We start from the raw sequence: 17,105 nt of genomic DNA on the forward strand, positions 1-17,105 counted from the left end.
ACAGCCCCAAGTGCCTCAGCCTTTCCTCATACGATCTTCCTACCATACCAGGCAACATCCTGGTAAACCTCCTCTGCACTCGTTCCAATGCCTCCACATCCTTCCTATAGTATGGCGACCAAAACTGCACACAATACTCCAGATGAGGCCGCACCAGAGTCTTATACAACTGCAACATGACCTCAGGGCTCCGGAACTCAATTCCTCTACCAATAAAGCCCAGTACACCATATGCCTTCTTCACAGCACTATTTACCTGGGTGGCAACTTTCAAAGATCTGTGTACATGGACACCAAGATCCCTCTGCTCATCCACACTACCAAGTAGTCTACCATTAGCCCAGTAATCCATCTTCTTGTTACTCCTACCAAAGTGAATGACTTCACACTTAGCTACATTGAATTCCATTTGCCACCTTACTGCCCAGCTCTGCAACTTACCTATATCGCGCTGTAACCTGCCACATCCTTCTTCGCTGTCCACAACTCCACCGACTTTCGTGTCATCCGCAAACTTGCTCACCCAGCCTTCAAGCCCCTCCTCCAGGTCATTTATAAAAATGACAAACAGCAATGGTCCCAAAACAGATCCTTGTGGAACACCGCTAGTAACTGCGCTCCAAGATGAACCTATACCATCAACTACTACCCTCTGTCTCCTTCCAGCCAGCCAATTCCTAATCCAAACCTCTAATGCACCCTCAATGCCATACCTCCGTAGTTTTTGCATTAGCCGGCCATGGGGTACCTTATCGAACGCCTTGCTAAAATCCATGTACACCACATCTACTGCTTTACCCTCGTCCACTTCCTTGGTCACCTTCTCAAAGAATTCAATAAGGTTTGTGAGGCACGACCTGCCCTTCACCAAACCATGCTGACTATCCTTGATCACATTATTCCTATCCAGATGTTCATAAATCCTATCCCTTACAATTCTCTCTAAGACTTTGCCCACAACAGAAGTGAGACTCACTGGCCTATAGTTACTCGGGCTATCCCTGCTCCCCTTCTTGAACAAGGGGACCACATTCGCTATCCTCCAGTCTTCTGGCACTATTCCCGTAGACAACGATGACATAAAAATCAAGGCCAATGGCTCCGCTATCTCCTCCCTAGCTTCCCAGAGGATCCTAGGATAAATGCTGTCAGGCCCAGGGGACTTATCTATTTTCATCCTTTAATCTGAATTTCCATTACGGATACCCAGCACCAAGGTCTCAGGGAGTTCTCCAGGTGCAGTGTCTGCACACCCAATCAGTATCCTTGACCAGTCCTGAGGCTTGGGCACACTCAGACATTCACTCAGAGAATTGGAGGTTCCACTTCACTACAACCCATAGAATGAACCATAGTTGGTCCTGCAGGTTTAGTGCAACTGGTCAGGAGGTTAGTCCATCATCAACAGGGGATATGCATGGAGATCAGTCAGGGGTCTGCACAATCATCAGTCTAGGAGTTGGAGCACTGTCTGGTGGTCAGCAGAATGGATTTCAGGTATAGGTATCGGAGGTCCCTGTACTGAGGTACGGGACTCAAATCTGGAATTGAAGGCAGCAACCTGAGATGTAGAACGTGAAAATGCAGTGTAGGTGTTTGGGTTGGTGGGGGGGGTGGGGAGGTGAAATCAGGTAGTGCATCAGAGCTCTTAGGACCCTGGGTGGGGGGGAATGGGGGTGCTGCGAGTCACCATCATCACTGCCTCAATGGAGGAAGAGTGGGGTAGTGCAGTGCAGCTTGACACTAGGAGTGAATGGGCCTTGGGGGTAATGCTGAGCATTAAAGTCGCAGTTCGAGGTTGGGGTGTGGGAACATGTAGGCATTCAGTAGAGATGAATTGCCCAGGCAGTATTAGTTAGAAGGGACATAGAGATTCAGGGCTTGAGGTGCTGATGACCAGACCGAACTTAGTCCTCATGTTGTCAAGAGTGACCTGCAGTGCCTTCCACCATCTGCTGCGACCTACCAATGGAAATTAGCTGTGACCTTGCCTGGAATTGGCAGAGTCAGTGGTTGCTTGTTGATGAAAACTACAGGTTCCACTTTTGACTGATGGCAAGCCCCTAGTGGGCAATTGTTTCAATCAAACACTTACAGACTGCAAGTTGTCATTGTTTGGAATGATATTATTGTGCATGTGAAATACAGTTAATGTACAATTGTGTGTGGGGTGCTTGCAACCAGCATGTGCAATGTTGACTGTCTTACTGGTCATTGCAAACTGAAGGCAGACATCACAGGGAAGCAGACATAATCTCAGACGATCTTAAAAGGGGCACCTGTGGCCACAAAGCAAGACCTCCCGAGTCAGCAGGGGCACAGAATTGATTCCTTCTCAACCTGAACTGGCAGAATGCCACGATGAGTCATTCCACTGACCCTTTGTCTAAATGGTCCATGTCCCATTGTATAGTGGAGTTGGTAAAGCTTTCTTTTGTATTTGATGTGAATGCTGACTCCCCAAGTTAATAGTCACCTATTCTGCTTCTTTTCTCCCCACGCAGGTTCATTATGAGTTGTCATCGCTGTTGCTGTGGTGCAAGAAATGGAGGAGAAATCGATGAATCAGCAAGCTCGGAACCAGTAGCAGCCTCCAGTGCATCCACGTGTAGAGGACACTGCTGAAAGAGACCTCAGAATGTACATAGAAGGGCCAGAGTTTTTCACCCTTGTTGCCTTTTCCTCCAGATGAAAAAGGCTCAGTGACAGCGCTGGCTTTGGACGTTTTGTGATGCTGTCACAGAATTATACCACAGGAACTGTGACCTGAAGGAGTGGGAATGGTAGTCATCCTGTCCTGGTGGCAGCTACATTGAATTTGTATGTGATTGCCTCCTTCCAAGGTGTCCTGTGTGGGATCTCTCGATCGCCCATCCACAAATGCACCAAGTGATCAATGTCATTCATGTCAGATCAAACCGCTTCCTCTCATTTCCCTAGGATGAGGTTAGTGCTGCAGCCTGAAGCAATGGGATTCAGTAACATTGCTGCATTCCCTCCAGGTGAAGGCTCTGATAGACTATACCACGTGTTGTGAAATGGCCCTCTCGATGCAACAACAAAAAGGTGTCATTGCATCAATATACCAGCAACATGCAACATGCTGGTGGAGTAGATGATAGGCCTGCTGAAGGAGAGGATCTGCATAAACCTAGCAGGTTGTTTTCTAAACAGCTGGAGCAAGCAGATTTCAGATGAGTAATGGACACTGACAAACCATGAGAGCGGGAACAGTCTTCTGAGGATGAGGCTTTTCACCAGGGGAAACATCACCTTGTTCATTCACAGTGTAGCAACATCAGGTGCTCCAAGCCAATCAGAACTTCAATCACATCCGACTCTTGTGGATAACAGCTGAGTGCAAGGATTACTCATTGTCTGTAAAACTGTTGGTGCTTGACATACATGCAAGCAGCTTTTTGTTCCAAGAGGCAAGCATAACTCCTGTTTGTTTGATTTTGTGAACAAAAATGAAAGTTTTGAAGAATTCAAGATGTCTGACAGTGATGGGCCCACAATGAGAGAACTCAGACAGCGGGAATGTTCAGAGAGAGTAACAGGGACTTAGAGAAGTATGTCAGATGGGTTATGGGTAATGGCAGGTGAGTTGTATGGCTTGGTGCTTAAACAGCATAAGTATAGGAACGTGTATTTATATATGTGCAAGGAAGTGTAAGCTACGCCACCTCTGTACATGAGCAGCATTGGTTTGCAGCTGCTGAGTCGTTATGGTGACAGTGAAAGGCAAATTCCTGTTTGCCAACACTTGACTGGGTGCATGGCTGGAGTTCCAAGATGGCATCCACATAAGGGATAATGGTGTCTCCTGGTATATGCTGCCAGTGGTAAGAGCTTCCAGCAATGGCGAGTGGGGGAAACTGAATGAGCATGGGATAAGAGGGGTGCCATAGGGCGTGTCAGGAATGATACTAGAAAATTGGCAAAGCCTCGCAGTGAGAAACCTTCCATTAAACTGGACGAAGATGGCAGTTTGACAAAATGTGTTGAAGAAGTCCAAAAATGTACAAAATCAAAGACCAAGTGGGTCATAAATGTTATTCAGACTGAAACATTGCAATTTCTTTAAAATATTTAGCATTCAATGTATACTTGAAGGGGATGTGCATTTGTATGTGTCTGCTTGTTAGGTTCTCCTATACACTGAGCTTACCCAATTATTAAGGCTGAGGACTCTGTGGACATTAACTGACCACTGAAGGAATTCAATTAGCTGTACATGACCTTCCTTCCACAAACGTCACGGAGGTGGAAGAGGAGGGTGGTGGGGACGACAACCATCACCTTCCACCTGGTCAAAAGCCCTACACACCACCAAACATGGCATGGGGGAAGAGAATTACATTCTGCCCTGTGTATACTGTACACTGCACAGAGATTGCTGTAGTGACGACCAGGGCTTACATGCAGAATAACACAAGAAAGTTCTGGCATTTATAGAGTATCATTCATGACCTTTGGACATCCGAAAGTAATTTGCAGCCAATGAATTACTTTTGAAATGTAGACACAGTTGTAATATCGGGAAACATTATACATGTTTCACAAGACTGTAAAACATTCAAGCAATGTTATCTAAGCCTTGTGCTATAGTGCTACTCTGCATTGCATTTATACAGAAATTTCTCCTGTAACAGATTAAATGGTTGGATAGTTTGATTATATGAAGAGAATGGACTTCACTGGTCAAATGGCTTCACTTTTGATTTCATGCCTTACACTTAACTTTCTTTTTCTGCTTGATTGACTGAGATTTCTCTGGTGAGTTTTTTTTTGTCCTGCAGGTCTCCGATACATGTGAAAATCGAGGCTATTTAAATTTTTTACCAAGAGAGAGAGGAACAGAGAGAGAAGGAGGGAAAGGCAGCTACAACTAGATCCTACTTGCGTAATTTAGAATGCACTTATAGCCCAGAAACATCCTATTAACCCAAGTACAGGGTCAAAGAGAAAAAAATATATAGCGCTTCTCATAATCGTCAGCAATCTTAAAGTGCTTTCCAAGCAGAGAAATGCAAATACTGTTGGAAAAGGTACAGTAGAGTACTCAAGTGCAGGTTGGTTCAAGTTGTAATGAATTTAGGGATTTTTCTGGTTTACTTAGCTAAATCTAGCACAGAAAACCAGTAAGCTTCACGGTGCTCATCCATTTAAACAACATTACCCATTAAGACATTGACTTTCAAGTTACCTGCAGGTGACTTGGAGGTATCACCCCCCCTCCAGGACAAGACAATGGATTAGACTAGGTATCAATCATTAAATGAAATCTTGGATGATGTCCAGTTATTGCTCAGACCAAGTCTGCCACACAAACCCACATTAATTCCTACTTTCCAGTGTTAAATTTGCCACCTTATAATCAACTGGACCCTGTCAATCACCCTCACGTTCCAAAGGACTGCAATTGGTTGATTGCGAGACAACTGGTATTTGAGCTTTTATACGCATGATCAACGTGCAAAAGCAGTTCTTCTTAAATGATCTGGAAAGTGATTCACTACAAACTATGGTAATGTATTGCACTGTCCTCTTGACCATAATAAAGTGGCATTAGCCTTGCTATTTTCCAGTAGCTTCAACCAGAACCTCAGATTTCTCATTACTTATCAGGTACCAGTTTACAGGAGAGTGGAAGGATCTGTAATGATCTGCTCTGACATGCCAACCATTTTGATGACTCAGTTTAATGCCTCTTCATGTCCTGCACATCGTACATTTCCTGCTAGATTCTGATCATCCATTTCAATTACTTCGCTTCGGGCTCCTAGCACTGCCCTGAAATTGCACTGACTTGTTCAACTATCTTTTAAGCCAATTGATTCCTCAACCGTGATCATTTCAACCCTCACTTGGATCCATCCTTTAATTTCTCAATGACGTGCTCGTCTCCCTCAATTTCATCCCCTGCATCAGGTTACGCACACATTTCAACTCTCTAATTGCACCTTCCACATGATCAGGTTACTACCATGGTTTCTCCAAGCTTTTCTTAACATCCTTTCACATACAGAGCCTTCTGCCTGTCTACATTTTGCTTGATTCTCTATCCCAACGGCACTCCAGCCAAAACAAATGTATTCTTCCTTAAACGAGAAGACCAAAACTAACTGAATGACTTGGTCCATGTATCCCAATATCCACTCAATTCCTCATCCTCAAATTTTTCAATACTATGAACTGTCTTTCTCTTATGTCGTACCACTTCCAATCTTTCAGAATTACTGTCATCACTCCCTTCCTCACCTGCGAATATTTTGTTCTCTCCAACTATTGTCTCATTTTAAAAACTTCTCTACAACTTTAAAGGGGGTAAAGTTAAAGGCGTGTTCAGTTCCTATTTTTATGTCCTTATTCAGTAACCTCCAGCTAAAAGATCTGAAACCCAACTTTGATCATGTCAATCTAGAGCCAGATCCAACACCATCAAGTCCAATCTCCCCATGACATGTAATCTGTACACCATTGCACTTTGTTTACATATTTCAATTGTTTCCCATTACAAAATTCATGCAAACATTCTTATTTCATCTAATTATCAAGTGGTGAACTAACATAGCATTTAGATAAACATAAGTCAAATCATTTAGTCATTTAGCAATGAGAGTTGTTAATCGTATCAATCGAGGTTAAGGACATGCAGATAGAGCACAATGATTAGATGGTTGCTTGAGCACATATAAAGGTCATTATATCCAACTCTCCACTACTTCTCCATGGTTATTTCTCCAACTGGATATCCTTAGACAGGAAGTGTGATTCCCACTGACTCAATTGGGACATTGTGACCACTGAGGGGAGGGTGCACAGTGCTAGAGTGCATTACCTGCACCCAAAACACCAATTAACCTTAAATTTCCTTTCAACAGTTGATTTTTGTCATAGTATACCTTTAAAACATGTTCATCTTTTAACTTGAATATATTAGTCCAATTTGGTTCTTTTGTTTTATTAGTTATTTCAAAAGATCATAAAGAGACTCTTCTACTAACGAGTCTATGCAGCAAGCAATGAAGGGTTTATTACAGACCAGTCTTCCATAGTTTTATTCAAGGTCCTTGGAGAAACACTTACTAATAGTGAGTATGAGTCAAGCTCGGAGGATTTTTCCTTGAACCATTATCTGAATAAATCAAATCAAGTGAAGATCGGTACTGGTTTTGTCCTTCACCAACTGGCTTTCAGGAGTTTAACAAGAGTGTAGTAATTGGGTATAGACTGACAATCTAGAGGCTGTGAGTTCAAATCTTACTGCAACAGATTGTGAAATTAAGTTTAGCATATCCAGTTAATGTGCAAAAGTGGTATGAAGAAACAGGACAATGGAAACTGAAGAAATGCTGTCAAAATCATAACTGGCTCACTAATGTCATTCTGGAACCTATGAGGCTTGAGGCGGTTCAGTTATTAAATATAACAGAGCTCCTGACTTAGTAATTTACTACCCTGATATATGCATTTTCTTATACAGGGCAGATGCAATTATGCCAGGAAAGGTGCTGTGGGTGGCATGGTGGCTCAGTGGTTAGCACTGCTGCCTTCCAGTGCCAGGTACCTGGGTTCAATTCTACTTTCAGGCGATTGTCTGTGTGGAGAATGCCCATTCTCCCTGTGCCTGTGTGGGTTTCCTCTGGGTGCTCTGGTTTCTTCCCACAGTCCAGAGATGTGCAGGTCAGGTGAATTGACCATGCTAAAGTGCACTGGTATGTGCAAGTTAGGTGGATTAGCCATGGTTAATGTGGGGTTATTTGGATTGGGTGGGGAACTGGGTCTGGGTGCAATGTTCGTTGGAGGAGTGGTGTGGACTTGATGGGCTGAATGGCCTGTTTCCACACTGTATCAATTCTATGATTGAGCTTTAGGTGGGACTTGCTGCAAGCAGGAAGGATCCCTGAAGAATATTTTGAAGACCAGGCAGCTGGCTGAATGTAAAAGAGCCCAGGTTAAGGGATTCTGATGAAATGTCATAAGCCAGAAACATTCTCTCCATAGATGCTGCCTGGCCTGCTGAGTATATGTTTCTTTAATGTCAGACAGCCAGAGGCTGCAGTATTTTACTTTTGATTCTCCTGCTGAGGTTAAGGGGCCTGAGTAACTCTCCAGCTTGCAGACTGGCTTTGGAATTTCCAGCAGCATGGGTCAAGGCAGAACGACAGTCAAAGGTACACTTGTGTTCAGCTATCCTGTGCAAATGACAAACCATTCCTGCAAATTTACCAGGATAATCATCCAAACATATCAGGGGTGTTCGTTTATATTTGTGAGGTTGACAGATCTGCACTTATTTCTGGCAAAAGTGAGGACTGCAGATGCTGGAAACCAGAGTTTAGATCAGAGTGGTGCTGGAAAAGCACAGCAGGTCAGGCAGCATCCGCGGAGCAATAGATCTGCATTTATAGCATGACAAATAGTCAGAGAAGGTAGTAGGGGAAGTACCTGTTCTGAACTACTGAGGGTCTCTGCTAACAAAGTCTCTTGGTAGATTTAAAGTGGGAAACTGTAATAGTCTCCATTTACAAAAGGCATCTTGGGAGTGAAAATTTGTCACTACATCAAATTATTTCCACTAACCGATTTCTGAGAATTCGGAAACACGGATTAATTACAGTGTTTCAAAACCCTAACGATGCATTCAATTTGCTTCAGTGCCAATACTGCTATTTTGGTGCACACTACTTACAGCATGCACTGAATTAAGCAGTTAACAGATTCCTGAACAGTGGCTAGGTCAGTGACTAAGCAGCAGATTTTACTGAAGATAAGGCAAACTGCCATTTCTTTTTGCTTTTTTTTAACCCCATGAGTTAACAGGCAGAAGTGGAACTGGAAGTACTCAGCACATCAGGCAACGACTGGATGTAATATTCCCCTCATCAGACCAACATTAGATAAACCAGACTTAATATGTTCAATGTCTATAAAATGGCTGAGATTTACAAAATGATTTGGGTTCACTGACAAACAATAATACAACTATAAAAGCTATCTGAAAGTAGAATAGAGATAAACATTTCAAAACTATTGTGGAAGGGTCATCATAGGGCTTTATGAAATACTATATAATTAATATGTGCACTGTACATGGCCAAACATTTAAACTAATCAAAAATAAACTAAAGAGCTGCAGATGCTGGAAATCCAAAACAAAAAAAAATTGCTGACTGAACTCACCAGATCTGGAAGCACCAGTGGAGAGAAAGCATAGCTAGTGTTTCGGGTCCAGTGATCTTTCTTCAGAATGGGTCTGAAGAAGGGTCATTGGACCAAAAATATTTTCTCTACACAAATGCTGCCAGACTTGCTCAGTTTTCCCATATAAACTCACCATTCCAGTGAGACAACTTAGATGTATAGTCAGGAAACGAAGAACCACATCAAAGACACAACACATTAGTGAAAACACTTCAGAAACCAAAATCAGAACTTCATAAATCATAAATTTTTCTTTTAAAAAGTCGTGACTTTGACGAGACTAAGCAAGGCAAGGTCGGGGAAAAAAATACTTGTAATGACCCCGAAGATTTCCATCTGGATTCAAAATCTTTTATGTAATTTGATGAGCAATTTGACCAATGGCTACCCAACTGGGGTGTTACTGCCAAAACGGCCATTCTTCCTCATCCAGATACACGCTCAATAACCAGCTGTAAAACAGTCCCAATTAGACTTGTGTTTTAACACCAACGTAAAGGAGACAGGAACATGTCAAAACAGACTTTTCTCAAAATCAGCCAAAGGATTTGGGATAATCAACCAAATAATTCTCTGCACATTGCTGAAAATAAATATATATTGCTCAAGCATTTCCCCTTGTACTCGCGAGGACAAATGTAAAAATTGCAAATTTCAAACAATCCCAATGAATTATACTGTAGGAGAAAAAGCTTTACTGATCGGTTGGCAAGTCAAGAAGAAACCAACAGGGAAATACAAGCTCTCTGCATTTCCATGTAATTCCAAAAAGGTGCAGTGTTTGAATATATTCCTTTTAATCATAAAGAATCAGACTCAGTAGATTACACGATGTTGCTTCTAGCAAGTGTAAATAAGTGACACAATGGGCTCAACTGATTCTCTTAAATTAGTTGTCAGTGTAATGATTAGCACACTCAGGGTTATTTAGTAAGTACAGCCAAATCACAGAAGAATATCTAACAGGAGGCATTTCAACACCCCTTTTTCTCCTGTCGTATATATCACTGTGATTATTATGAAATTTGACATTATTGAATTTGTACTGATGGAGCATACTGATTTCTACTTTTGTAATATGGCTCTCTTTTCAACAATTACCTTGTACAAGTTTTCTTTTGGTCAGTTACAATACAAGGACTTCCTTGCTGAAGAAAGATTCCTTCCCTGGCATCTGCATCCCTCCTCCACTGTCCTGAAGGTGCTAATTCTTTTAACTGCCTTCTTGGCTATCACCCCAAATGGCAATTCTTCACACCTGGGTTTAGACTCAACATTAGGACGCTGTCAGATTATTGGAGGATGTTGCAGTCACAATTCATCAGGAGCCAATGAATGACATCTATTTTCTTCATCAACACGGAGGTTTGGAGGATCATTTCCCTGCCTATCATGAACAGAGACTGAGAATTTGGCCTGGGACTTGCTGAGCTATGTCACTAGGAGAAAGTGAGGGCTGCAGATGCTGGAGACTCAGAGTCGAGAAGCGTGGTGTTGGAAAAGCACAGCAGGTCAAGCAGCATCCAAGGAGCAGGAGATTCTATGTTTTGGACATATGCCCGAAACGTCGATTCTCCTGCTCCTTGGATGCTGCCTGACCTGCTGTGCTTTTCCAGCGCCACACTTTTCGACTCAGAGCTAAGTTACTGACAACTCCACCTAGAAATGCATTTATCTGTTATGCCTTTGAGGGAGTTGGAAAAGAGAGAATTAATAATCTTTTCCAACAGATAATATAGCTGAAAGGAAATCCCTAGAGTACTTATTTTCTACTTTGCATCCTTCATCCCAACAGTGCATTTCCAGTTTGGTTTGATATATAGTTTTCTTACTAAGTAGGCCAAACCTACCAGCGACAATAATTTATTTAATGACTTCAATGAACAATTTAAGTCAGCTAGAAAAGGATACTTTATGTAACATTAAGAAGTTGGTGGCCAACTTTGTTATGAGTAATCATTGTTGCAAATTACATGATAAACAACACTGGAAGGAGGGATGTGAATACAAAGATGGCTTACGTGGAGTTGTACATCATCCAAAATTGAATTCAGAGGTTCCTCTACAGTCCAGGCACACTGAACATCAGTGGACTTCAAGGGGTTCTGAATGATGGTATTTGTCAGCTGGACAAATTAGGCCACCTAATGCAGGCTGGCGCTGTCAAGAGACCATCCAAAGCTCGTTCTATTCAGCTAGTTGTCTCCTTGCCAATTTGCAAGCATTTATAAAGTAATGTAATTAGGTAATGCAGCAAAGGGGTTAGCACAGACTCCACACAACAGTCAAAACGTTCACAGTACTCCGAGTGAATGAGTTCTGTAATGTAGATGACCTCTGTCGATATGAACTTATGACTAATGAATATGCAATCTGACTGGGATTTCAGGGTCAAGTTAATTTTTTAAAAAGTTTGAAATCTTGCATACCTCGCTCTTTTACATAATCAAATGTCATGAAAGAGAGACAAATGTTGACAACTATTATAAATATATTAACATCCTTTCCTGACTATTTCTCAAATCACGGTAACCTGGACTACACATAATTGCATAGTTTGGATAGTGAACTACATGGTAGAATAATTTGTAAGAAAACTTACCAGAATTGGAAGCTGTACTGGTTAAGTTGTGTTCTCTTGCCCATTACTGCCTCATCTTTCTTCACCGGAATCAGTTCTTCCCAACACTCCACTCAAGCACTCATGAAGTATTTCCACCATTTTTCATAAACCTTTATGAAAGGCTTGTTTTGAAGGTCATTGAGATGACTTTCTATTTATACAATTTGCTTTGAATTAACTTGATTTGATCTACTTTGACTGGGTATTGTTTTAAAAAAAAAAGCTGTTTTTCCCTTTTTATTCTATTACTCATACACAGAAGCTTCTCTCCCACACAACATGGCTGGACATTTGCTTTCCCATAGCAGTTTCCAACATTGACCTTCGATGGGGATCAATTTCTGACTTTCATGGGTCACTCCTAGTCATTAAGTTGTTTAAATTATTTTAATAACTGTCAAATGCATGTTTTACATTAGAATGAGTAAGAAAAGTATTGAATAAGATTAGGCCATTCATCCCACTAACTTTTGACACTATAGTCCTCTAAATCTCTCAGTACAGAATCTACCCTCCACTTTGTACATTTCTAATGCATTGTCTTGAACATAAGTGGTAATTATGATTAAGTAATGTGTTGCTCCATTCAAACAGTTTGGTGTTAGCTATATTTGATCAGTATTTCCTTACTACTTTGGCAAGATTAATGCCAGAAGACCTGGAAGAGCCCAACCAAAACATTTAGAAAACCTATTCATATTCTCATTTGACAAATAATAATGCATAATTAAATTATTTGGATTTGAAAATCATATTGACTATAGGCATAGCCTTGAATACAAAAGAGTAGTGATGTAATCCCTCAGATCATGGTCATAGTGATGATGATGATGCTAGTGCCAAAGGCCTCACAATAGCTTGGTGTACAAATGTACTGCCAATTGTACAGCTAAGCCACATAAGTCTGTGAATTCCAAGATTTGGTTCTCTTCTTGTATTGAGTTAGATGATCTCAGTTGGCATGGCTGTAAGAGTTCTCAGGGAGTGCCGTTAAACTAGGCACAGTGAGAAATTATCCAGATTTCATACTCCCCATTCACATTCACAGATATGCTGCTGGATTGTTTACACAGAGTATGTGAATGCAGGACTAGGACTAGACTGGGGTTGCTTATGATGAGATCCATTGTGTAAAAACCCTGTTAGTAGTATCAAAACTCACATACGAAGAATACTCATTTGCGTGAGGTACTGGATAGTTCAAGAGACCATAAAACATAGGCCAGAATGAGTCAGCACCTTTAAAAGAAAACTGGGCACTGAGTTTGTTCCCTAAAAGATACTTATTGGTATAGGTCAGTGGAGAATGATGAAGATTTTCTGAAAGGACAGTCAAAAACAAGAGTGATGCTGTTCTGTTGATGGCTAAGGTGTGCATAAGCTGCTTCCATTAATTACAACAGTTAATCCAGAGAACGTCACATTCCTATCGATTTCACAACCTGATCTCCAAACAGAATCAACACTGTTCAAACCCCAGTCTTATTGCAATGGGTCCAGGTCTGTAATGCCCACCCATCATTATAGAGTCTGATTTCTCCTCTGGTCTTTTCGTCGTTTTGAAATTATCAAAATCTAAAAACCTGAAAGCACTGCTATGATTATGAAAAGCCTGCAGTCCAGCACTGATTGAGGGGTAGTATGGTGGGTGGCTATTATGATGAAACTTCCTTGGAAACTTTAGTGACCTTAATAATTAATATTCCGAAGTTCTAAGAAAAATAAATAAGTGGGAAATTGATGTTTTTATAAGGAACAGATTTTTAGACATCCTGTTTCCAGTTTAGAAATTGGACTAGTCAGCTCATAAACTGGACTGTCCAGATTAAAGCAAGGCTGGTGGCAATCGTAATCAGCATCAGTTGGTAAACAGGCAACAAGACTTCAGCACTCTACAACAGCTTTGTTCCAGCCCAAATTCCTAATATTTCTGCACCAGGCCTTTAATTAAAACACAGAAACAGTAACTCAAAAAAATGTAATGGATTCAATACCAAATGTCAGAGATGTAACTCAATAAGAAACCAGTCCAATGTATTTCTTAAACTCTGGATTCAATGGACAGGAAAAATTACGGATAAATCAAAGAGAGAGCACAAAGGATGAGAAAATGAACAAGAAATAGGGAGAAGCAATTGCAGAATGCCAAATATTGATAAAACACTACAGACACCAATGCATTTAAGTTAAATTGCCACTGGTGATTTTGTTTCCTCCCCAGTCTGATTACAAATAGAGCAAAAAAAAGGCTTTGTCTCACTGATGTCACTGCTCTCCAGCCTAAATTTCATTCCAGGAATTTTTCCTCTTTGCAAAAAAAAATGCAATTGTATTGCAACAATAAATCTATTTGTCTGTCTTAACACATCAATCTGAATGCACAAGCATGTTAGTGGGTGAACTGCAGAATTTGGCAGGTTGAAAGGGGATATCTGCAGCTTTAAATGAAATCACAAAAGGGTCTGGAATAATTCCAGCAATGATGTAAACAAGCAAATCTCTCCCAGAGCTCCCCCTGCCCTGGATGAACGCATACTGCGGGCAAGGCTGAAAGAGAAAAACAACTTTGATTGGCATCGATGTTGGCCAAATGCTTTCTTTACAGCAAGACAAAAAAGATGTAAAAGGAGAGAAAAAAAACGGAAAGATGATGCAAACAGATTGTCTTTTAATCGATTCATATTGGACGACTGCAATACAACAGGGATCGTATCCATGAACTAAAATGGAATTGGAACATTTAAAATAAGCAACACATTAGACATGTTTGCTATCTCGGAGGAGTAGTTAACACTTCGATGCAGTGGAATTTGCAGTGCTGTAATTTTAGAATGACTATTTTTACGTTTTGCAATCACATCTTTAATTGGTGAAATGCAATCGAGGAAAGATTTTGCAAATTTCTAACAATGCCGACCAGAAGGTGTGTGTTGGGGGGGGGGGGGGGGAAGAGAGAGAGAGGTGGGAAGAGTTGGAAGAGGTAAGAGAAAAAAACAGTTACAATACCTTGTTAAGAAAATCATTTTCTTGCAAAGTTTTCAATCTCCTGCAACAAACCTTCATCTCATAACTCAATGGAATTACCGACTCAGATGAAATTGCAACATTTTTTCATTGTATCGTTACGACTGAGATTCACAAACACGATTTTTTTAAGAGAAAGGGGAGGGGGAGGAAGGTCGGTAATAAGAAACACTGCATTACGAGGAAGACAAATGTCTAACTTGGGAATTAAGGATCAAGAAAAGAAGAAAAACGAAAACTAACGCCAATGCAACTGGACAAAATAAGTTTCAATGAACCCCATCTGCAAGTCGCCGGACTCGACAGTGCAAATGAAAGATCTGCAAGAACAGACGAGATTTTTTATTTTAAAAAATGTAATAAAATAGATCAGACTGGAATGTGAGAGGTGGCTAGTCGCCAGCCTGTCACTGACCCTAATCTGAAAGATACTGGGTTATTTAAATGTACAGGGAGTCATTTCTCTCTCTGTCTCCTCTATTCCTATTGTTCACATCTACATAGGGGTCTTTTTTGCACGGTTACCTGTCTGGAGATCCTCTGACAGCGGTTTAAATATTCCCCCGCTGCCATGTTCTCTGGGTTCCTGTCGTTTTCTTCACTGATGCTGATGATCATTTTCTTTGCATTGAGCTTTTCCCGACGTTGCTGATCTCCTCACTCTGTTTCTTTCTCTCTCCTTCCTTCCTTCCTTCCCCCCCGCCTCCCTCTCTCTCCCTCCCTCCCTCTGGCTGCAGACGGGGCTTTGTCCCGCAAAGCCGGTCTCTTCCTCCCCAACAAGTCAGGACACAATCTCCTTGGGGGCGGGGGTGGAAGCACCGAGCTGTCACTCAAAGCGGCCGCGAGCCAATCACCGCCCACTCCCACCCCCCCCGCGGGTGTGGCCTGTGTCGCCCGGCCCCGCCCACCGCGACCAATCAGAGCACGCCCGGCTCCGCGCGCGTCACCGACGGCCAATCAGCGGGGTCGCCTCTGTATCCAAGAGGAAGGCGGACGGCCGTCCAATGGGGGCGCAGGCAGCTGGAGGCCGGCGGCCCAATCAGCGATGGGGGTTTCATGAGAATCGAATGGCTGTGATCAAGTTGCAGCAGCATCGAGGGGGAAAAGAGAGAGAAAAAACATATTTATCATGGTGGGGCGAAGAGCCTTGCTCTGGTACCTCTCGATTCGCCAAGCTGCTAGAAGAGGCAGTACCTGCTCTAAAGCATAGTTTGCAAAGCTTACTTGTTCGCCGATGTGTGACTATATGATGCAACAAAGAACTGCTGCAAAAAATAAATTGGTGTTTAAAGCACCCCAGCAATTTTGAAGTGCAGGTTTGAGAGAAAGACTTGCATTTGCAGAGCATCTTTCACGATGTCATGAAGTCATAACAGCAGCTTAAGAGATCCTTCGACTGATCATGTCCACAAGGGTCATCAAGTATAAAAAATAGTAGCAGCCGCAGGATACTCAGCCCTACGAGCCTGCTCGCCCATTCAATAGGATCATGTCTGATCTAACTCTCTTCACGTTCACTTTACTGCCCTTTCCCGTACCCCTAGATTTCCCTACCGATCAATAATCTATCACAGCCTTAAATATACAGATCTCTGCCCCCACCACTCCTTGTGGCAAGGAGTTCCAAAGATTCACAACCCTCCTGGAGAAGAAATTCCTTCACATCTTCTTACATTGACACCCCTTTATTCTCAGACTATTCTCTCTAATCCTAGACTCTCCAATGAGAGAAAGAAAAATCACATTTATCTTGTCAAACCCCTTGAGAATCCTTTCATTATGTTTTAATGAGATCGCCACACTTTCTGCTAAATTCCAATAAGTTCCAACATGCTTAACTTATTCTCATACGACAATACCTTCATACCAAGGATCATCCTAGTGAATATTCTCTGAACTGCCTCCCATTAAATAATATATTTTGTTAAAGAAGGGGACTAAAACTGCTCCAGATGTAATCTCACCAGCACTTTTTACAGTTGCAGCAAGATTTTGCTATTCTGTGCACAATTCACCTTGAAATGAGAGCCAACACTCCATGGCTTTCCTAATTACCTGCTGTACTTGTGTGCTGGCTTTCTGTGTTTTGTGCACAAGTACCCCCATGCCCCTTTGTGTTACAACTTATTGCATAATTTCTCCCTTTACATAATATTTTCTTTAGTTCCATCTTCCAAAACAAACAACTTCTCACTTTTCCACATTATCCATCTCCATTTGCCAGCTTTCTGCTCACCTACTTAACCCA

At 41.8% G+C, this 17,105-nt stretch overlaps 1 protein-coding gene across 2 annotated transcripts in view; it reads right to left on the reverse strand.

Annotated features, from left to right (window-relative positions):
• The window catches only part of LOC140496014 (sestrin-1-like), a 56,246-nt gene extending 40,678 nt beyond the window's left edge, over positions 1 to 15,568 (reverse strand). Inside the window, exon 1 of one of the 2 annotated variants that reach the window (XM_072595441.1) lies at positions 15,383 to 15,568. In XM_072595441.1, coding sequence (XP_072451542.1) covers positions 15,383 to 15,475 — 93 coding nt within the window. In that variant the 5' untranslated portion in view covers positions 15,476 to 15,568. The remainder of the gene's footprint in view (positions 1 to 15,382) is intronic. The other variant, XM_072595442.1, reaches the window with a different exon arrangement.
• Positions 15,569 to 17,105: the final 1,537 nt, after the last annotated feature.

This window comes from Chiloscyllium punctatum, chromosome 25, assembly GCF_047496795.1.
Source record: "Chiloscyllium punctatum isolate Juve2018m chromosome 25, sChiPun1.3, whole genome shotgun sequence".
NCBI classification, from domain to species: Eukaryota; Metazoa; Chordata; class Chondrichthyes; order Orectolobiformes; family Hemiscylliidae; genus Chiloscyllium; species Chiloscyllium punctatum.